The following is an 18,754-nucleotide window of genomic DNA, read 5'->3' as shown; positions in this document are numbered from 1 at the left end:
ATATATATATATATATATATATATATATATATATATATCTGTGTGTGTGTGTGGTTTATAACTCTTGGAAACAAGATCCTAGTGATGAGGTAATGGAGGATTCTAACTTTTGGTTTCAAGTTAGTGGATCTGAAAGGAACCTTATTCTTTTCCATGGATTTAATTACAAGAGAGTTAATGGCAATGAATGTTTGGAATTTTTGAAGCCTATTGGTTTGTCTAGATTATACGTCAATCCTTCAAAAGGTATTTCAAAAATCATTCCGATATGATCCTTATGGAATGACTATTTCTACTCCTTTAACAGAAGTTTCAAGGGACGTTCCTATGAGTTTTAGGTTAAGATAGAATTTTCTTACTAGGTTTGGGAATGTTTTTCTTGGTGTTTGGGTAAAAAATTCCTTAAGTGAGGCCTGGAAGATTTGGTGATAGGATTTATGACCTTTTAGTAGACTTGGTTCTAAGCACCAAGGTTGAATTACTCTTTTGGTTAGTATTATCACTTTTTCTTTGTGATTGATTTGGCCAGTTTCTTTTTCTTTGTTATTGATTTGGCCAGCAAAGAGGAAATGTTTTGGTACTTCCTTGGTTTGTTTGCTTGAGGATGACATGGTGGATTTCATGGCAAGAGAAAGATCTCACAACATAAAAGGATATAGGAAAATAAGAAAGAGACGCAAGAGAGAATGAAAAGAGAATACCATTTTATAGTGTGTCTCCTGGAGGATTTGAGCATGTGGAATAGGCAACCTTTAAGTGCATATTATGCTGTTCAAAAATCAAATGCAGTTATCCTTTTTTGAGTATTCTAATTGATTAAATATTCCTCTAATCGATTAGATTCTTCCGTGTTTAATATTTTGGCGAGATCTACATAAATGTTGAGATCTTATTTACTTGACGCGCAAGGTATGCTTGAATTTAATCTAAAAATACACCAGCCAAGCTTTTCTAATCGGTTAGCAATATGTGCTAATCAATTAGAACATCGTATTTTAGCATTCTTTATGCATTGTTGGGCTTTTGTTGGATTTTCCATTCTTATGCACCCCATTGTCAATATTTGCACCCCTTTTGCTAAAAAATCTCATTTTATGGATTAGAAATAATTTATTTTAAATGAGCAAGTAATTAAAATTATTATTTTAAGGGTTTAATAAAATTTTCCTGAGCTTTTCAACCTTAAAATAATTTTACCTCCTTTATCAAAAATTATTTGATATATATTTCTTTAAAGGGAAGACACTATATGGTGTATCCTTCTGCAGGCATCGTTGGATGCGATAGTTGGTAAATCCATAAATTGTGTTGACATTTGCCATCATCGTCAAAGAATTCCATAAATTGTGTATACTCCTAGAATATACTGATGTTTTGTACAGTTTCTTCAAATAATCATTTAGACTTCAAGTTGAAAAAAGTTCATGTAAAACACTTAAGGTTTCACCCTTAGTGCCCATATCATCTTCTTGAGCCCATGTGCATTAGTCATAAAAGATCTAAGGTGATTACCTTTTTATCTTTTTAGTTTAAAGTAAAAAGATTTCAAGTGTGCAGTTTTCTTACTGTGAGTACCTTTATATACTAAAAACTTCTCTTTTTTGAGATCTTTATGTTCCAATTTTGAAAACGTATGTCCCTCATTGGGTGCCTTTAAGATATTCTATCTTCTATGTTGGAAGAAGATTCTTTTATGTTTCTCCACGGGATTGATATTCAAATGTTGAAGAAACTTCTTCATCTTCTTTGTCGTTCCTTGAACAAGAGGTCGTTCAACGGCTGAGTACATTATTTCAAAGAATTGAACTGGAGTTGTATGATATGAGCAAGATGAGGATGATGATTCTTGCATTTGTTCATATTTAAGTAGTTGAATAAGCTCGTTCATCTTCTCTATGATTTCTTTCTTGATTTTTTCTAAAATTCATGAAGCCTCCTATCTATAGATTTAAGAGTTGGATTAATTTTTCAATTCTTAATTCTTAGATATTTGTTAGAAAAACAGTTTCCAACTAAAATTCCTATATTTCTAACAATATAAGAACATCAATGACTAATATCTACGTCTTCTTCATCTTGTGTGTTCATCTCCTCTAGTTTCATACTCGGAGAAACTCCATATATCTTTTTAAGAGTATCCCACATTTTCTTGGCGGCTTTACAATAAAAAACAGTAAAAAGTTTACTATCATCTAAATACATTATTAAAAAACTTCTTGGTTTTAAGATCCATATCAATCTTTCTCTTTTCTTCTTCGGTCCAAAGATAATAGGGTTTATTCACTACTTCATCATCTATTTGATGAAAGGGGTAAACCAGATCTTCTATAATTATTTTCCATAATTTATGATATAAGTTTTCAAGAAAATTATGAATTTATCTTGCCAAATATAAAAATTTCTATTTATAAAAAATGGTGGTGAATTTAACAAAGATCTTGTATCAGAAGTCATCTTCCTTCTGAGACAATTAGTCTTTAAACAGAAGTTAGGCTCTGATGCCACTTGTTGGACTTGAGAATTCACACGTAAGAGGAGGTGAATTTTGTGTCTTGGAAAAACATGATTTTGAAAACTTTTGGCAAATTAAATCAGTTTAAAAACATTTTCAAAAAACTAGGCAGCAGAAAGTAAATTGCATAAATTAAATAGTTAATGAAAGAAGAACACCAAGAATTATACAGGTTCAGTAAAAAATAACTTAGTCATGTCCCCAAAAATTGATCTTCATGGTTTCCAATAATAGTTGAGAGCTTTTAGTAGGAAATACTCACGAACCCTCTTATACAAGGAAATGATGGTTGATCTTCAACCAAATATTATAAGACGATAGATATGGGTGTTTGCGTCTTTTCTTCAATATATTGTTGAGAGTGAAGTGGTCAATCTTCCTTCCCAACAGTGCATTAAAGCAATTAGTATCCTTTCCACGAACACAGACCTTGGAGCGGGTAGTCTTCAAGTTCCAAAATATCTAAGCTCAATACTTTTGGTTTTACCAAGACAAACTAAACAACCTACAAGATTTTGACCGGGCTAATCTCTAACATATGAATATTTTAATATCAGGCTAATCTTCAACCTATCTTGGTTGTGACCAGGCTAACCAAGAACCAATGAGGAGTTTAACAATGGCTAATCTTCAACCAAAACCTAGGAATGCTCATACAATCCCTAAACCTAAACTTTTATCGGGTTTAGCTTTGAACTTTAAATAATCCCTAATTGGATAGCATTTAACCAAGGTGTATACAAAATATTCCTTTGGTGAATTTTACAATTTTATCCTTTCCAAAATTACAATAGTATCCTCACTCACAAAGGAACTTTTCTCACAAAATATTTGGTTATGACCTCTAGTAAGAGAAAATTAAATAAAACTTTAAAGAGAGTGTGTGAGAGATGAAAGAGTCAAAATAAGATTCTATATGATTTTAAATGAGAAATGAGGCATCTATTTATATGCAAGAGGTATGCCCAAAATGGAATTTGCATTTAACTCTTTTTACCGCTAGCTAATCGATTAGACAAAAATGTTAATCGATTAGATATTAATAACAATCGATTATAAGTTCTCAAAATGGAAGTTTAAAATATATAGTCGTTGTATAGAATTAAAGTGCATTCAAACTATATTGGGCATCAAGTTTGTGCATTTCTAATTAATTGGCTATTTGATATAATCGATTAGAAAAGTCAAAATTTCGCTCATGGCTATTTTGACTTCTCCTGATTCATCTGATGAAACTTCCATGTGTTTTTCAAAGGGTTTTCTTTTGTGAAATCATTTGAAAAAAGGTTTTAGTGTGTGTGTGTGTGTGCGTGCGCGCTTGTAGCCTTATACTATTATGCAAAAGCCTATTTTCTTACACAAGTTCACTCACTTACTAAATTATGAAATTAAATCCTTTTCTACTTGCCCTTTGTTAGATACTATATTAACTACTTAAGTTCACTGACTTGAGGCTTTAGATTATTTCCACTTTGTTTTCCTTCTTCTGATAGTCAAGTTCATCAAACCACAACACTTGGGTTTTCATATTTAACCGTTTAAGTATTGTGATTGACTTATCATTAGTTGTCCTTATAGTTGTCATCATTAAAAGTTGATGTCTTGGTTAAAGGTCTATCACCTGCAAAACACGGTTCCACATATTGCTAATGATGGGACCCAATCCCTACATCCAGAAGTAGATTGGTCCAAAGATGAAGATGATGAATCTCATGGAAATTCTTATACTTTCAACGCCATATTCAATGGAGTTGACAAAAATGTGTTTTGCCTTGATGTGTACTAAAGGCAAAGAAGCATGCGAGATTATCAAATATGATCATGAGGGAACCTCAAAAGTTCATATATCAAGAGTTCAACTTCTCACCACCAAGTTTGAGACCCTGAGAATACAGAAAGATGAAATCATAATTGACTTCTATGCTCGTGTTCATGACAAAGAAAAATGCTAGTTTTCCCTTGGTGAAAAAATGTTTGAAGAAAAACTGTCCAGAAAAATCCTCATATCACATCCAAAGAAGTTTGTCATGAAAGTTACAGTAATAAAGGAAGCTTAAGACATATGTTCAATCAAAGTGGATGAATTTATTGGTTTGTTGCTGACTTTTGAAATGGCTAATAGTGGCAAAACTAAAAAGAAAAGCAACAAAGTTAGGTTGATGTGGAAGTAAACAAGGAGGAAGAAGTAGATGATTCTGATGTCAACCTGTCCAACTTTATTGCTTTACTTTCAATGAAATTTGGAAAAGAAATGAGAAGACTTGACAGACGTTCTAGAAACAATGTCATGACAAACATGAAAGGTAAAGTTCCTCACAATACAAAAGAATTCATCCCTCGGCGCAGAATCAAAGATGGATACAATCTGGACAAAGGTAAGGGGAAACAATAACATGAATGTGAAGGTTTCGGCCACATCTAGGCAGAATGCACCAACTTCCTTCGAAAGCAAAAGACATGACACTGTACTAATCTTTTAGATGAAGATTATAAAGATGAGTGTGAAGAAGAAAAGGATAACAATGTATGTCTTTTTACGGTCCGTTTAGGACACAAGATAAATGGTCAAAATGATGGTGAATCCAGCGATGAAGAACTTTCAAATGAAGATGTTGGTGAAGCATATATATTGTTATATGTAAAATAGAAGGAAGAATGCATGACAAGTGAGAAACAAAATCCTCAAATAAACATCCTACTTTAAGAGAAATATAACCTCATTGAAATACATAGTGTTAAATTCATCCCGATTTCAAATAAACTTGAACAAAATACAATGATTAAGTAAGTCGTCCAATACACATAATTCGATCAGTTGGATTTTGAGATGAGGCAGTCCACAGTGAAAAAAAATATTTCCGACAACATGTATCTTGTCAGATCAATACACACCCGATTATATACAATTGTTATAAGATGATCGATTTCAGTGAAGCGCGTCCATTTCTTCTCTGGTGTCGAATCGCTAACGCAAGGAATAAGAGATTCATAAATTGCATCAAAATATTCTTTTTTTTCGTATAACATTGTGTATGATTCTTTATGCACCTTCAACTATAAGTTGTTGACAGGACAAGTATGATTTTCCTCTCCTTTATCAAACAAAATTTAAATAGCTTGATAACCACGGTTAATATCACCCTTAACATTTATAATTTGTTCAATGTAATGAGAAAGAAAATACATGTACATTGTGTTGAATTCCTACTTATTTTACTTTTTTGATGCGATAAAACACAAGAATGATATTTTGGAGTGTAACATTTGATTAAGAATGAAATAATGTTTTTTAAAGGTTTTGAGAGAAAAAAGATACTTTGATCATGAGGAAGAAGAACATGCAAGGTGTTGTTTTATTAAATTTCTCGCATAACATTTTCGAAAATGTACGTCCAAAATTGTCACTGACATGCAAAAGTGGCATTTTTAAAATTCTCATTTCACAAATTTGAAAGTATACATATGAATTTGTCACGGAATTATTAAATAAACAAAATCTTTGAAGAGGCGTGTCTGGAGATACATTTATGAGCTAAATTTTGAAAAAAATGAAGGTGTGTCTCCCCTAAAATATATTTTTATATGAAAATGATGCGTTCAAAAATGTACTTCCATATTCAAAGAGCCATTTTTTAATTTTACATGGTGTTTCTCCACCACTTATAGTGGGAGAAACAATTCCCAAAATATAAGATATTGGATGTATAAACAGATTCTCTTATGTATTCAACATTTCTTTTGCTTATAATCGATAAAAGATTTAATAACTCATATTAAAATGATACCTACTACTATATCGCATCGCTGGTAGACTGACTCACTTGATATCATATTAGACCATGTGCAATGGGTGTGTTTAGTTGAACTCAACATGCAAAATCTCTTCCAATGGGTGTTTAGAGTAGTGTTGAGTGTGAGGTGGAAGAGAGAGGTGTTGAGAAAACTCAACACAATTGAGTCTGACACGTGGCTGTTTGTGACTGGCTGGCCAGATTTTTATCCATTTAATACTTTGAACTCAATTATTTCGTTGCAAATTATTTTTTTTATTTTTATTTTTTTTACCAAAATTCATGATTTTTTTTTCTCTATAAATAGAGACTTGATTCATTTGATTTGGACACAGAAAAAAAAAACCAAGTTTTTCACTATCTTAATCTTATTATTATCTTTCTATTAGTGTTTATTTTGAAGTTAAGTGTCTTTTTTTAGTGAAATGAAATGTTTTGTGATTGAATTATTTGTGTGTTGTATTGCATTTTAAATTATTTGTATCGTACTAATTACGTTACTTATGTGTTGTATTGCATTTTAAATTATTTGTAACGTACTAATTATGTTACTTGTGTGTTGTATTTTAATTTAATTTAATATGATTTGTATCGTATCCAATTATTTAAATAAATTTTGTTTTTATTACAAAAAATTTAAAAATAAATTGTTAAGTATTTATTATTTTAATTTAATTTTAATCGATAATTGTAATTTTATGTAATCATAAAAATAAAAATAAATTTTAAATAAGAATATGAAAATAAAAAGTGGTGGGGTATGGTGTTGAGTGAAAAAGTTGAATGAGTGTTGAGTTATTAGGTGGAAGAGAGAGAAAATGATGTGGAGTGTTGGGAGTTGAAAAAGTGGGTGTTGAGTGTTGAAACCATTGTAAATGGTCTTAGAATATAGAATATTAATCATGATGCTCTCAAAATCTATGAATGAATTTATTTATTTCAAATAGTTTAATTACACTAACTCGAGTCTAATTATATATCCTTTCGATGCCCTGTTATAGTAAATAATGTCTAAGAACATACACATATTGGTCAATTTTTAGTTAGACTACCGTTAGTTAGAACTCTTGTAACTGTTTCTAACTATTAGGGTGTGTTTGTTTGAAGCATTAAAATTATAATCCTGGGAATATTATTCCTAAGAATATTATTGCTTGGAACTTTATTCCTATCAATGTGTTTGGCAAATGAATAAAGTTTCTAGGAATATTTTTAGATTTTGTTTTAATTGAATTTTAAAAATTAAAAATTAAAAAGTAAATGTGTTAAAATAATATGAGAGTGGGAAGTTATGGTTGGTTATTTTATATTCCCATGGGAATGTAAGATTTCCATCCTTTTACATGGAAATAAAAGTGAAGAAACTCATGAACAAAATTTATTTCTGGGAATAAAAAGTACCCGGAAATAATTTATCAATACTTGAAACAAACAAAGGAATATGTGAATTCCAATATCACATTCCCAGGAATAACATTTGTATCTCCGAAACAAACACCCCCTTAGACAATTATTGAATTCAATTACAAGACTAAACTATTGTACATTGAACCTAAGTAAATTTTCATGAGCTTACTATTAAATAAAAGTTCTATAGAATAGTACAGATTGAAGAATTGTTTTAAGAAAAAATGACTAGGACTAAAATATCTAAAAGGTAGTAAAAAAGAACTACAATTTTAATTTAAAAATAAGGAGATAAAAAATTTATTTGAACTTATCCCCAAACATAAGTATTGTGAGAAGATTTTGAAAATCTTACAAAAACAAGTTATGATATTGTATACAAGCTGTTGCTAGCTTATTTTCATAAGTTCTTAAAAAAAAAAACACTTATGTAACATATATGAAAACAATTTAACTAATAAACACGTTGCAAATAACAAGTTTTATGTTTGAATCCAAAACAAAAATCTACTAATACTCCAATATAAGCAGGAACACAGCACATTCAAGAGTATACTTCAACTTCTCTCAGTTCTAACTAATTGATCCGCCATTCGACGAGGCCATTAAGAACCCCATTACACAAAAACGTAGTACATGTAAATTTTTAAGCTAAAATTTTATGTGCCAAAATGTGAGTCTATAACAATTAAACAGCACAAATCCAAAAAACTTTGACAATATCTCAGATTCACTGCAATACCACTACTAGTAGTCACCAAGATCCTTAAACCAACTGCTTATTCAGAATCATCATATGAACAAGGAATACAAATTCCTGTATTGATGTAAAGGAGGGCAAGGTTATTTTACCGCACAGGTTGTTGGTTATAATGATTCTTCTCCTTTTTCTTTGCTGCAGCAAGCCTTGCATTCCTTGCGGCAGCCTCTTGAGCAGCAGCTCTAGCAGCACCATCCATTTCTTTACTAGATTTCTTCTTCTTCATGGAAGCAACTTTCTTAATACGCTCTTTCACATCGACAACAGATGGATCCTCCTCTGCATTTTCAGTGCCAGTATCAGGCCTGTTGTTTGTTTCTGAGCTGTTGGGCTGACCGTTGGATTCTTTTGCCTCCTTGGAAGCTTTATCCTTCTTTTTCTTCTTTTTGGCATTCTTGGATTCTGCAACGATTTCTTTCTTATCACCATCTACATCCCCATCAACACCTTTCTTGTCCTGCGATGCGCCTGCAATTACAAATTTTCAATTAGAAGAAATCAACAATAAGCTTCCTGGAGTTATTGCATCTAGATATGCACACATATTATTCTTCTCTTAGGAAAAAAAACTATAAATGCTTGAATACAACAACTCATAGTTGAAACAGAAAACCTGTCAGCAAAAAAAAAAGAAAATGGGGGTAGATCTTTGAACAAAAGCAGGAAATATCCAAATGGGGAAAGACCAATAGTGTAGAACAAAGTCATGAACAACAACAAATCAATGACCTGGACTCACAAAAATAAACAGTAGTCCTGCAATAATGAACCAAACATCTCTAAATAAACTACCTTGTGACTCCTCTTGACCTTGACCGTCATTACTTTCTTTCGGTGCAACTCCAAAATCAGCTAAAAGAGCCTCAAGCTCTTCAAGTTCCTTTTTCTTCCTTTCCTTTTTGGAGAGTTGCCGTTCCGCCTCCTTTGGTACAACAGGAACTTCAGCATGCTTCTTAGGCTCATGTTCAGGTTTGACATCGTGCTCTGGTTCTGGTTCATGATCTTGCTCTTCCTCCTCCTCATCCCCTTCGTCTAAAATATCTTCCTCACTCTCAGTCTCCTGTTAAAAATTGTTAAGTATCAAATTTGGAACAGCATAAGATTTATCACACCATATAAAGCAATAAACCACACCAAGAAAACACATAGGCAAATCACTGCATACTTATATCACTGGAATTTAGCACATAAAAAAACATGTGAAAGACAGTCCAAAGTTTATCATTATCACTCAAACGAACTCTAATTGCCAATATATAGCACTAGAACAAACTAAAGCACACTAAGAAAACACAGGCAAATCACTGAATACGTATATCACCGGCATTTAGCGCACAAAAAACATGTGATAGACAGTCTAAAGTTTATCATTATCACTCAAACGAACTCTAAGGCTATGTTTGGGAGTTTGGAGGGGAGGGGAGGGGAAGGCTTCCAAAAACAAAATTTTAAAAAAATGTAGGAAAATATTTGACATTTTTTGAAAATATGATTTTGTTTAGAATGATAAAAGAGTTATTATCATTAGTAAATTTTTAATTTTTAAAATAGTATAACAACCTAAAAGATATTTGGAAAATTTATGTAAACCCTTCAAAACCCCCCAAAACCCTCCTACAATACAATTTTTGAGTTCCCCCATTTTATGGGGTTTTTGGTATTATGAATAAACTCAAACCCTCCAAAACCCTCCTACCCAAAATCTTTTTATCCTTTTCACCCAATTCCTCCTATTTTTCAAAACCCTCCCCTCCCTTCCCCTCCAAACTCCCAAACATAGCCTAATTGCCAATATACAGCACTAGAACAAACTAAAGCACACCAAGAAAACACATATAGGCAAATCACTGCAAACTTATATCACCGGCATTTAGCACATAAAAAAAAAAACATGTGATAGACAGTCCAAAGTTAATCATTATCACTCAAAGGAACTCTAATTGCCAATATATAGCCTTAGAACAAACTAAGCAGAACAAACTAAACAAACCCATATTATCTTCCCAAAGACAAAAATACTACTTTGAAGAAACCATCAAGATTCAGGTATCCTAATAAGAATAGTCATAACCAAAGCCAAGTAGGCGAGTAAAAGACATATAACACAACTATAATCATGATCCAGGTATCCTATTAAGAATAGCTATAACCAAAGCCAAGTAAGCGCGTAAAGAACGAACATGTATTGCGCAAAGTGCAAACACATCTTTGGTGAGAATATTCATTAAAACATAATGATGATCAAACTATCCTACATATCAATAGCCATCAACAATATAACTAATGCACCAAAAAAATGATACAAAAAAAAGCAATTGAATCCGAACAGAAAAATGACATAATCCCAAAAATCAATGTAAAAATAAACAATCAACACCACTAATAACAAAAACAGATTTCAAAAAATGGGCAAACAAACCTCAAAATTATCTTGTTTATCATCACTGCCCTGAGGCTCGGAAACAGGCCAAATAGATTGAGGCGGTGCAGTGGTGGCATAATAATCATCATCATCATCCACATCAGCCCACGAAGTTGCATTCAACGGTGCCAGAGCCCAAAACACCTTGGGATCCGATTCAGCTTCCAATTTCCCCGATTTAGAAGCCTTGCTCTTTTTCTCCTTATCCGATTTCTTCTTCTTCTTCAAAGTATCAAGCGCCGCAAACACATTGGTATTCTTAATTACCAACGAACCATCGTCCCTTCTGCTTCCACCACCAACCATTGTCAATCACAAAAATTCACCAACAATAAAAACTGTTTTAAGCGTTTAAGCGTTAATTACAGTAGTAATAACTCCAATTTTATATTGTCCGTTCAAATCAAAATAGTGACGGAATCGAGTAAAATCGTGAATCGGTTCTTTGTATATTGGAATTCGAACGTGGCTTCAGAGGTGGTTGAGATCTTGGATTTGGGGGAGAAGATGAAAATGTGGAATTGGGGTAAATTGAAATTAGGGTTTGGGGAAGAAAGAAAGAGAATGAGATAGAGGCGGTTTTGTTCGGAGCTAGGGTTACGTGAAACGAGACGGAGAAGATAACGAAACGAAGAGAACAATCGCGTGTTAGAGAATTTATATGGATTATTATTTCACTGTTTTAATTTATTTTATTAATGTTGCAATTAAGTAAATAGTAATTATCATTTAAGTTATGTTTTAACTTTTAAAACAACTAAAACGAAATCGGATGAAATATTTATTGTTTGATTGAAATGAAAACGCTAAAATAAACAAGAAAAGTAAACCATTTGGTTTTTTGTTGTGCTGAATTAGTTAATTTAAGTCGAAATTTGCACGCAAGTTACTTAGAATTAAGGATTAACGTCTAGAATATACAACAAACACGACACAATAATTTTTCACCACCATACAATCAAAATGTAGTTATTTTTTATCCCCGCTCATGAATATTTCATAATTTTTTATATCTTTAAATTTGATATGTAAAATTTGTTTGATGGTATAAGTTTTCTTAAAAATTAAATAAACCAAAATGTGAAAATAAATGAAAAGTTTTTTAATCATTCGTGGAGAGTATCACAGTATATGAGGATTCGTGGAGAATAAATGTGCAAATTGGCATAAAGAGTGACAAAATAGAAATAGAAATGAAAAAATAGACTCAACAAAACAAAGGAAAAAAATTCGAATTAAACAAAGGGTAAAATAACATCCAAAAAAGAAGAACCTTCAAACAAGTCACAAGAATTACGAAGTACTGTCCAACGGGAAACCAACTAGAGCTCCAACCGTCAAACACGCCATCAATATATAAAAAAAAACTCTAACAACACTATGATCACTTAAACCTTTGGAGTAAACCAAATTTTTTGAATACGATATATGATAAGATTTTGAACGCAATCAGAGAAGGAAGGCGAGTTCAATGATGACATATTATAAAGTCAATTCCAAGTCAAAATAATGTACTTATCCTCCACTTCTTTTACCAGATATATCACACCATTGCATGGCAAAACTTCCCCTAAACTTAGTCCTTCCATCTAAATAAAGAAAGAAAAATTTTAAAAAGCAACTCCAACTTTCTGAGAAGAGAAACCTGAATCATTGTAATTTTTTGTATGAGGACTGAACCAATATAATTTTTTCTGAGATCATTCTTAAACTTTACTTTTTTTAAGATATTGATTTTTAACTTTCAATGACAATCCAAAATATTCATATTATCTTATGTTACATCTAATTTTTTTTCTCCAAGAATAAGTTGAGAGGTCTCTTTTAGTACTTTATACAAAATATTCAAAAAGATCATTGTTCAACCTCTTTTTGTGACATTTATTTACTTCGAATTGTATTAGAGATTGGTTCTAACATTAAAGCACCCAATAGTGAAATAGAAAATGGTTCGAAAAGAAATGTCAAAAGAAACAAAGTTCATACTCAAAGGAGGACTGACACAAAGGTGAGAAAAGCACAAGAAATGGGCGGTTGGAATTGTGTTGACTAATTATTACAATTCATTTTAAATGAAACTCAAGTCAAACACATATGTTATAGTGTTAGCTGGGTTTTTGACATCCTCTAATCTCAGCATACCAAGAAAGCGATTGAAGAAACACTTAGTGAAATTTAGATGGTTCTGGAGGTGTTTTTTCGACAGACATGATGGAGACATTTTGACATGATTATTTCAAAAAAGGAAAGCGTCAAAGTCTATGTGTTTACAATAGTATTTGGGAATTAGTAGTTTCATAATAACAAAAATAGCAGTTTGACGGTGACGGTTGAGACCTTCAACGACGGCAAATAACTGCCTTTTGTTCTTATCTACATCAAAAGACGCACATGGAAGAAGAAGTGAATGTGAGATGCATGCACAAATGACGCGCTGATTCCTTAGGAGTAGAACGTTACAAGCATTTAGTTTATATTTTGTATAAATAGGAGTTATAATGATAGAATTCAGTGTGTTGAATTTACTACAAAAAACTCACTATACTCAAAGTGTCCAACCCAAGCGAAAAACGAGTCAATTGAGTGTAACGTATGTATTCAAACACCAATTCCATTCAATGTAAAATATTTTACTTTAAATTTATCTTCCCTGCATTTCAAGCTCATTTCCTTTCAATTCAGTACGATTTTGACAACCGTCGAAGTCCTTTATGTTTCCATCACTTTTATCCTTTATTTATCTTACTTTAGTCTTAAGATTTCGCCTTCGTCGAAATCCTTTACTATTTTACACAAACTTGTACAAAACTCATAAGAACTTATGCAATACGTTCTTGGATTCACCAGTTAACCCTGCAAGTAAACTTTTAAAAAGAGACTAGCGGTTGTTTATCAAATTTCGCAAAAAACAAATTGGCACACCTGATGAGACCTTGTGCAAAAGTTTTTCAGAAATTTTTATTTTTTCCAAAATTTGTATTTCGCTATTGCGATTTGTTCTTTCTGCATAAAATAATTACCATGTTTGTTTATGCATGAATTTAAAAAGTGGAACATTTATACCTGAAATGACACGTCCGAATATAGATAACAATAACACTTCTAACCCACCACAGAACAATGCACAAAACGTGGTAAAAACACTAGTCAGATTGATGATTGAAAATGCAACGATTTTGTCTCCTGTCGAAACATCTACCGCTACTGCTTCGACAACGACAGTTTCGTCGACACCGTCGCAAGGGGAAGTACCCCAACCACCACCAGGGAATTCCCCTTTTAATCCTACGGACACAAGACCTATCTTTGGGAATCCTGGGTCACCATTTCAACCTATTTTCTCAAGGCCAACAGGCATTAGAGACTATATTTATGGCATGCCAATATTGATGATGGCAAGTCTTTACAACATTACATCAACATACACATATAATACTATGGCCACCCTATGATCCCCAAAATTCCTCAGGATTCGACCATAAACAATGTGGGTTGACCGACAAGGATAAGTTATATCCCTCAAACAAAACCATCATCGAATACAACATTCATGATGGCTATGAGGTAAGAAATGGATGAAAGTAACCTTGGAATGATGAATATTTTGACCCAACAAATGAACACAATATTTAACCATCTGATTACAAACACTAATCAAAGTTATGAGGTGCTGGCAAATTATATGGGTTAAATGTGAGGCAAGTTAAAATACTTGACAATGGGCCTCTAGGGGGACTGCGGCCCCTAAAACCTACCCAAATAGAGAGGATAAAGAGTACATTGGTCAGTATAATCCTACGCCAGTAATGGTACAGCAAAATCAGGATGCTGACCAAATACTTAGGAATGTCCGACAAAATAATTTATGGGGGCATAACAACATAGTGAATATGGTCCAACTAATTTTGGCCCAAAGTAACCTTAATTTGGGCTTACAAATGCCTAATTTTGTTTCTCCCTTGATAAAATATGTTCGACAAACAGAACTCCCCAGGAGTTGGAAAGTCCCAAGTTTACCAAGTTCATTGGAGAGACAATGAGTCGACAGTGGAACATATTGCCAGGTATCAAACTGAGGTCGGCGATATTGCAAATAACGAGAATCTGAAAAGAAATATTTTTCTAATTCTCTTTAAAAAATGACTTCACTTGGTTCACCACACTCCATCCACAGTCTTGTATTTATTAATGGTGCCATCAGGATTCTCCTTCACACGAAAAACTCACTTGCAGCCAATAGGCTTCTTAGCTTCAGAGGGAGCCACAAATGACCAAGTCTGGTTTTTTAAAAGAGCCTGATATTTCACCTGCATAGCCTGAAACCAGTGAGGAGCATCCAAAGCTTGCTTAAGAGTAGTAGGTTGCATATGAGTTAGAAGCAAGGTGGGGTGAATTCTACGTGGAGCAATGCCATTTTTGGCACGAGTTTGCATAGGGTGAACATTAAGGGGATGGGAGGAGGAATAGGAGCGGAATTGGTGAGGGAGACAAAAGTGGAAGCAGAACTTCCAGGAGAAGCAGGTAAGGAGGAAGGAGAAATTGTACTAACTTCAGCCAGACCAGAAAGAATATGAGGAATAGGAGAGGAAGTAGGTTGAGATAGAGGATAATGACTGGAGTGGAGAGGAGGACTTGGCTAGAGAGAGGGATCAGCAGCAATCATAGATTGAGCAAAGGTGATAGAGGGTAGAGAGGCATTGGGAGAGGCATCAAGAGTAGCATGTTGCAAGGGAGGAACTTTAAAGGTTGGAATAGGAGGGGAAGAAGCAGCTGAGGGAAACCAAAGTTAGTAGATAGTGGGAGTGGAAGAAGAGGAAGATAGGGGATAAATCTCTAGATAGGGAAATATAGTTTCATGAAACAGAACATCTTTAGAGATGTAGATATGACCATCAGCTGAAAGGCATTTAAAGCCTTTGTGAATGGAAGAGTACCCGAGGAAAATGCACTTTTGAGATTTAAAGGCAAGTTTGTTAGAGTTGTAAGGCCTAAGAAAGGGAAAACAAGCACATCCAAAAGCCCTAAGACAAGAGTAATCAGGAGTCAGCAGTAAGAGAGAATAAGGAGACTGATTTTGAAGAGAAGCACTAGGTAACATATTGATAAGATAGGTTACAGTGACAAACAAGTGATCACAATACTTAAACAGGGCTTGGAGTGGGCAAGGAGAGCTAGACCAGTTTCAACTATTTGGCAGTGTTTTCTCTCCATTATACCATTTTGATGGTGAGTATAGGGACATGTGAACCTATGAGTAATCCCTAGGGGGTAAGATACTTAGCGAGGAGGGGCTTAAACTCACCACCTCCATCACTTTGAACCCCTTTGATTTTGCAATTGAATTGGAGTTCAACCATATTTTTTTAATGAATTAATTGGGTGAGAGTGTCATATTTTAACCTAAGTGGGAAAACCCAAACAAATCTAGAAAAGGCATCTACACAAGTGAGAAAATAAGTGTAGCCACTAGAGGGTGTAATAGGTGCAGGACCCCAAAGATCACACACAACAAGTTCAAATGGTCGGTGATATGTGGTAATGGAAAATGAAGACGGGAGTCTGTGAGACTTGCCCAAGCAACAAGCAGGACACAAATCAGTGGGAGGCTTTTGAGGTATGGGAATATGGCATAATTTGAGAACCTCAATTAGGGCATGATGATGAGGGTGTCCAAGCCTTGTGTGCCACAAAGCATATTTGTTATGGGATATAGAGTCAGAATTAGGCATTGTTTGATAAGAATTAGGAATATGAGTAGTAGACACATAAGCAGTGGGAGGAGATTGAAAAACAAAATTGGAAACACTTTTATTTATGTAAAAAGCACCATTACAAGTAGAGACAGCTGCTATTGGCAACTGAGTTACAATTTGAACTAAATCTATTACATTTTAAACTAAATTTATTAGGATAATGAGGCTGAGACACAGAAGAGACATGATTGGCAAATCTGTAGAGACCATCAGCTCCAACAATGCCACTCAAAAGAACTTCAGAAGAATCTTGCGATTTGACAACACAAAATTGAGGATGAAATTCAAAATAAACACGATTGTCCTAAGCAAATTTGCTGACACTGATAAGGTTCTTAGTGATATGAGAAACAAGAAGAAGATTATGCAATTAAGGAAGATTGAGAGGGATTTGATACAGAGAAACTCATGGAACCTACAGAGTTAATAGACAAACCTTGATCGTTTCCCATGAATACTTGATCAGTTCCAGACAATGAAAATGCAACAGACAAATTAAAAATCTCAGGCGTGGCATGATGAGACGCCCCTGAATCTGGATACCACCACTGATTATTGATGTTTGGATCAGAACCTGTGAGAAATGCTTGAGGTGGCGGGTGTTTGAATGTCGTTGGTCTTGGAGGAGCAGCAGCATATCTAAAGGCAGGTGGATAAGGGGATCGGGGAGCCATCATGAAAGGATTGAAGGGAGTTTGTGGTGAAGGATATGAGGGAGCACCTGAGGAGGAGTATTTATGGTACCATACATAGGCCTCATGTCCAGGTTTGTGACAAATTTGACAAGAGACTCTACCAAAACAACCTCCACCACGTCCAAAACGGCCACCACCGTAACTAGAACGACCACCATGTGAGCCATAACCTTGGTTCTCAGCATTTACAGTAACATGACTCGTTCCAACCGGAAAACTAGGATTCGAATCAACACCAGAAATCTCAGTCGCAAGCGGTGCTGAAACCGGTAGAGCTTGCATGAGATTAATAGACATAAGTTCAGTGATAATAGCTTTCTGATTCTTCTCAAGACACGATTTGTGTGCTAGGAGACTCGATTCAAGCTTATCCAACGAACTCAGATCCTCCTTACTGTTGATCGCAGCAACAATAGCATCATACTCTTCATGAAGAGCATCAAGAACAACTTAGATTAGGTTACGAATGGGAACAGGCTCGCCAATTGAAACAAGAGACTCGCTGATTTTGCGAACACGAACAACAAATTCAGCAATCGTTCGCGATCCTTTGGTGAGGTGACGTAACTCCGATCGAAGCTGATGCGCTTTAGTAGTGAGCAAGGTGTTGAAGGAGCGCTCAACTTCAGACCACACCTGCCGTGAGTATGAGCAATCGACGAGCTTAGGAAGAAGAGAATCAGAGATAGTGGAAAGAAGCCAAGTGCAAATGAGCGCATCTTGCTATTCCCAATCAAGGACGGTCGGATTCGAAGCACCGCCGAAAACCAGATCTGCGCCGGGAAGAAAACGCGGAAAAGCTAGTGGCGTCGTCACGAAGCGTTGAAGCTTGTGACCATAGATAACACCTTTGATCTATTGTTTCCACTGTTTGAAGTTCTTCTCATCCAGTTTAACAAAGATGAGAAAGTTTGTTTTGAAAAAAAGGAAAAAACACCCTCAAAATTGAAGGAAGAAGTCATGGAAGCGCTAAATGGAAAAAAGAAGCTCTGATACATGTTGAGAATAGAGAATGAGAGAAAAGGATAAAATATGTATTGTATTGATTGGGTTGAATGATACAAATTATAGTCCTATATATAAGAGCTTAGAATAGTTTGTTATAACCGAAAGGAAACTATCTATATAAAACTGTATTATAAAGCTATCTCTAATAAGTTTTCCGACCAAGTTATAAGTCTAAAATTTTTTGAATTTTTTCAGCATAATATTTTGAAGGAGCTTAATGAGGATTACAAGCTAATTACTGAATTGCAATCATGTTTGAAAGAGGAAAACATCGATATTTGCTATCCATGCTAAGTTGGAGGTCAGAGCTTCCTTTTCCAATCAAAAGTATATAGAATATCTAGGTGGATTAATTCGAGTGGAAAACTAGTATCTATAAGGTGGAGGTACTTTTATAAAAGCCATC

At 34.1% G+C, this 18,754-nt stretch overlaps 1 protein-coding gene across 1 annotated transcript; it reads right to left on the bottom strand.

The window, feature by feature from the left end:
• Positions 1-8,261: 8,261 nt before the first annotated feature.
• On the bottom strand, positions 8,262-11,528 carry LOC131660584 (uncharacterized). The gene is made up of 3 exons (XM_058929844.1): positions 10,890-11,528; positions 9,263-9,530; positions 8,262-8,938 (listed from the first exon to the last, which is right to left on the bottom strand). Exons 1-3 carry the CDS (start codon positions 11,196-11,198, stop codon positions 8,559-8,561), a joined length of 957 nt encoding a protein of 318 aa, XP_058785827.1. The 5' UTR covers positions 11,199-11,528; the 3' UTR covers positions 8,262-8,558.
• Positions 11,529-18,754: the final 7,226 nt, after the last annotated feature.

The sequence above is a fragment of the Vicia villosa genome, linkage group LG3 (assembly GCF_029867415.1).
Source record: "Vicia villosa cultivar HV-30 ecotype Madison, WI linkage group LG3, Vvil1.0, whole genome shotgun sequence".
NCBI classification, from domain to species: domain Eukaryota; kingdom Viridiplantae; phylum Streptophyta; class Magnoliopsida; order Fabales; family Fabaceae; genus Vicia; species Vicia villosa.
This window is presented reverse-complemented; position numbering and strand designations above follow the sequence as displayed.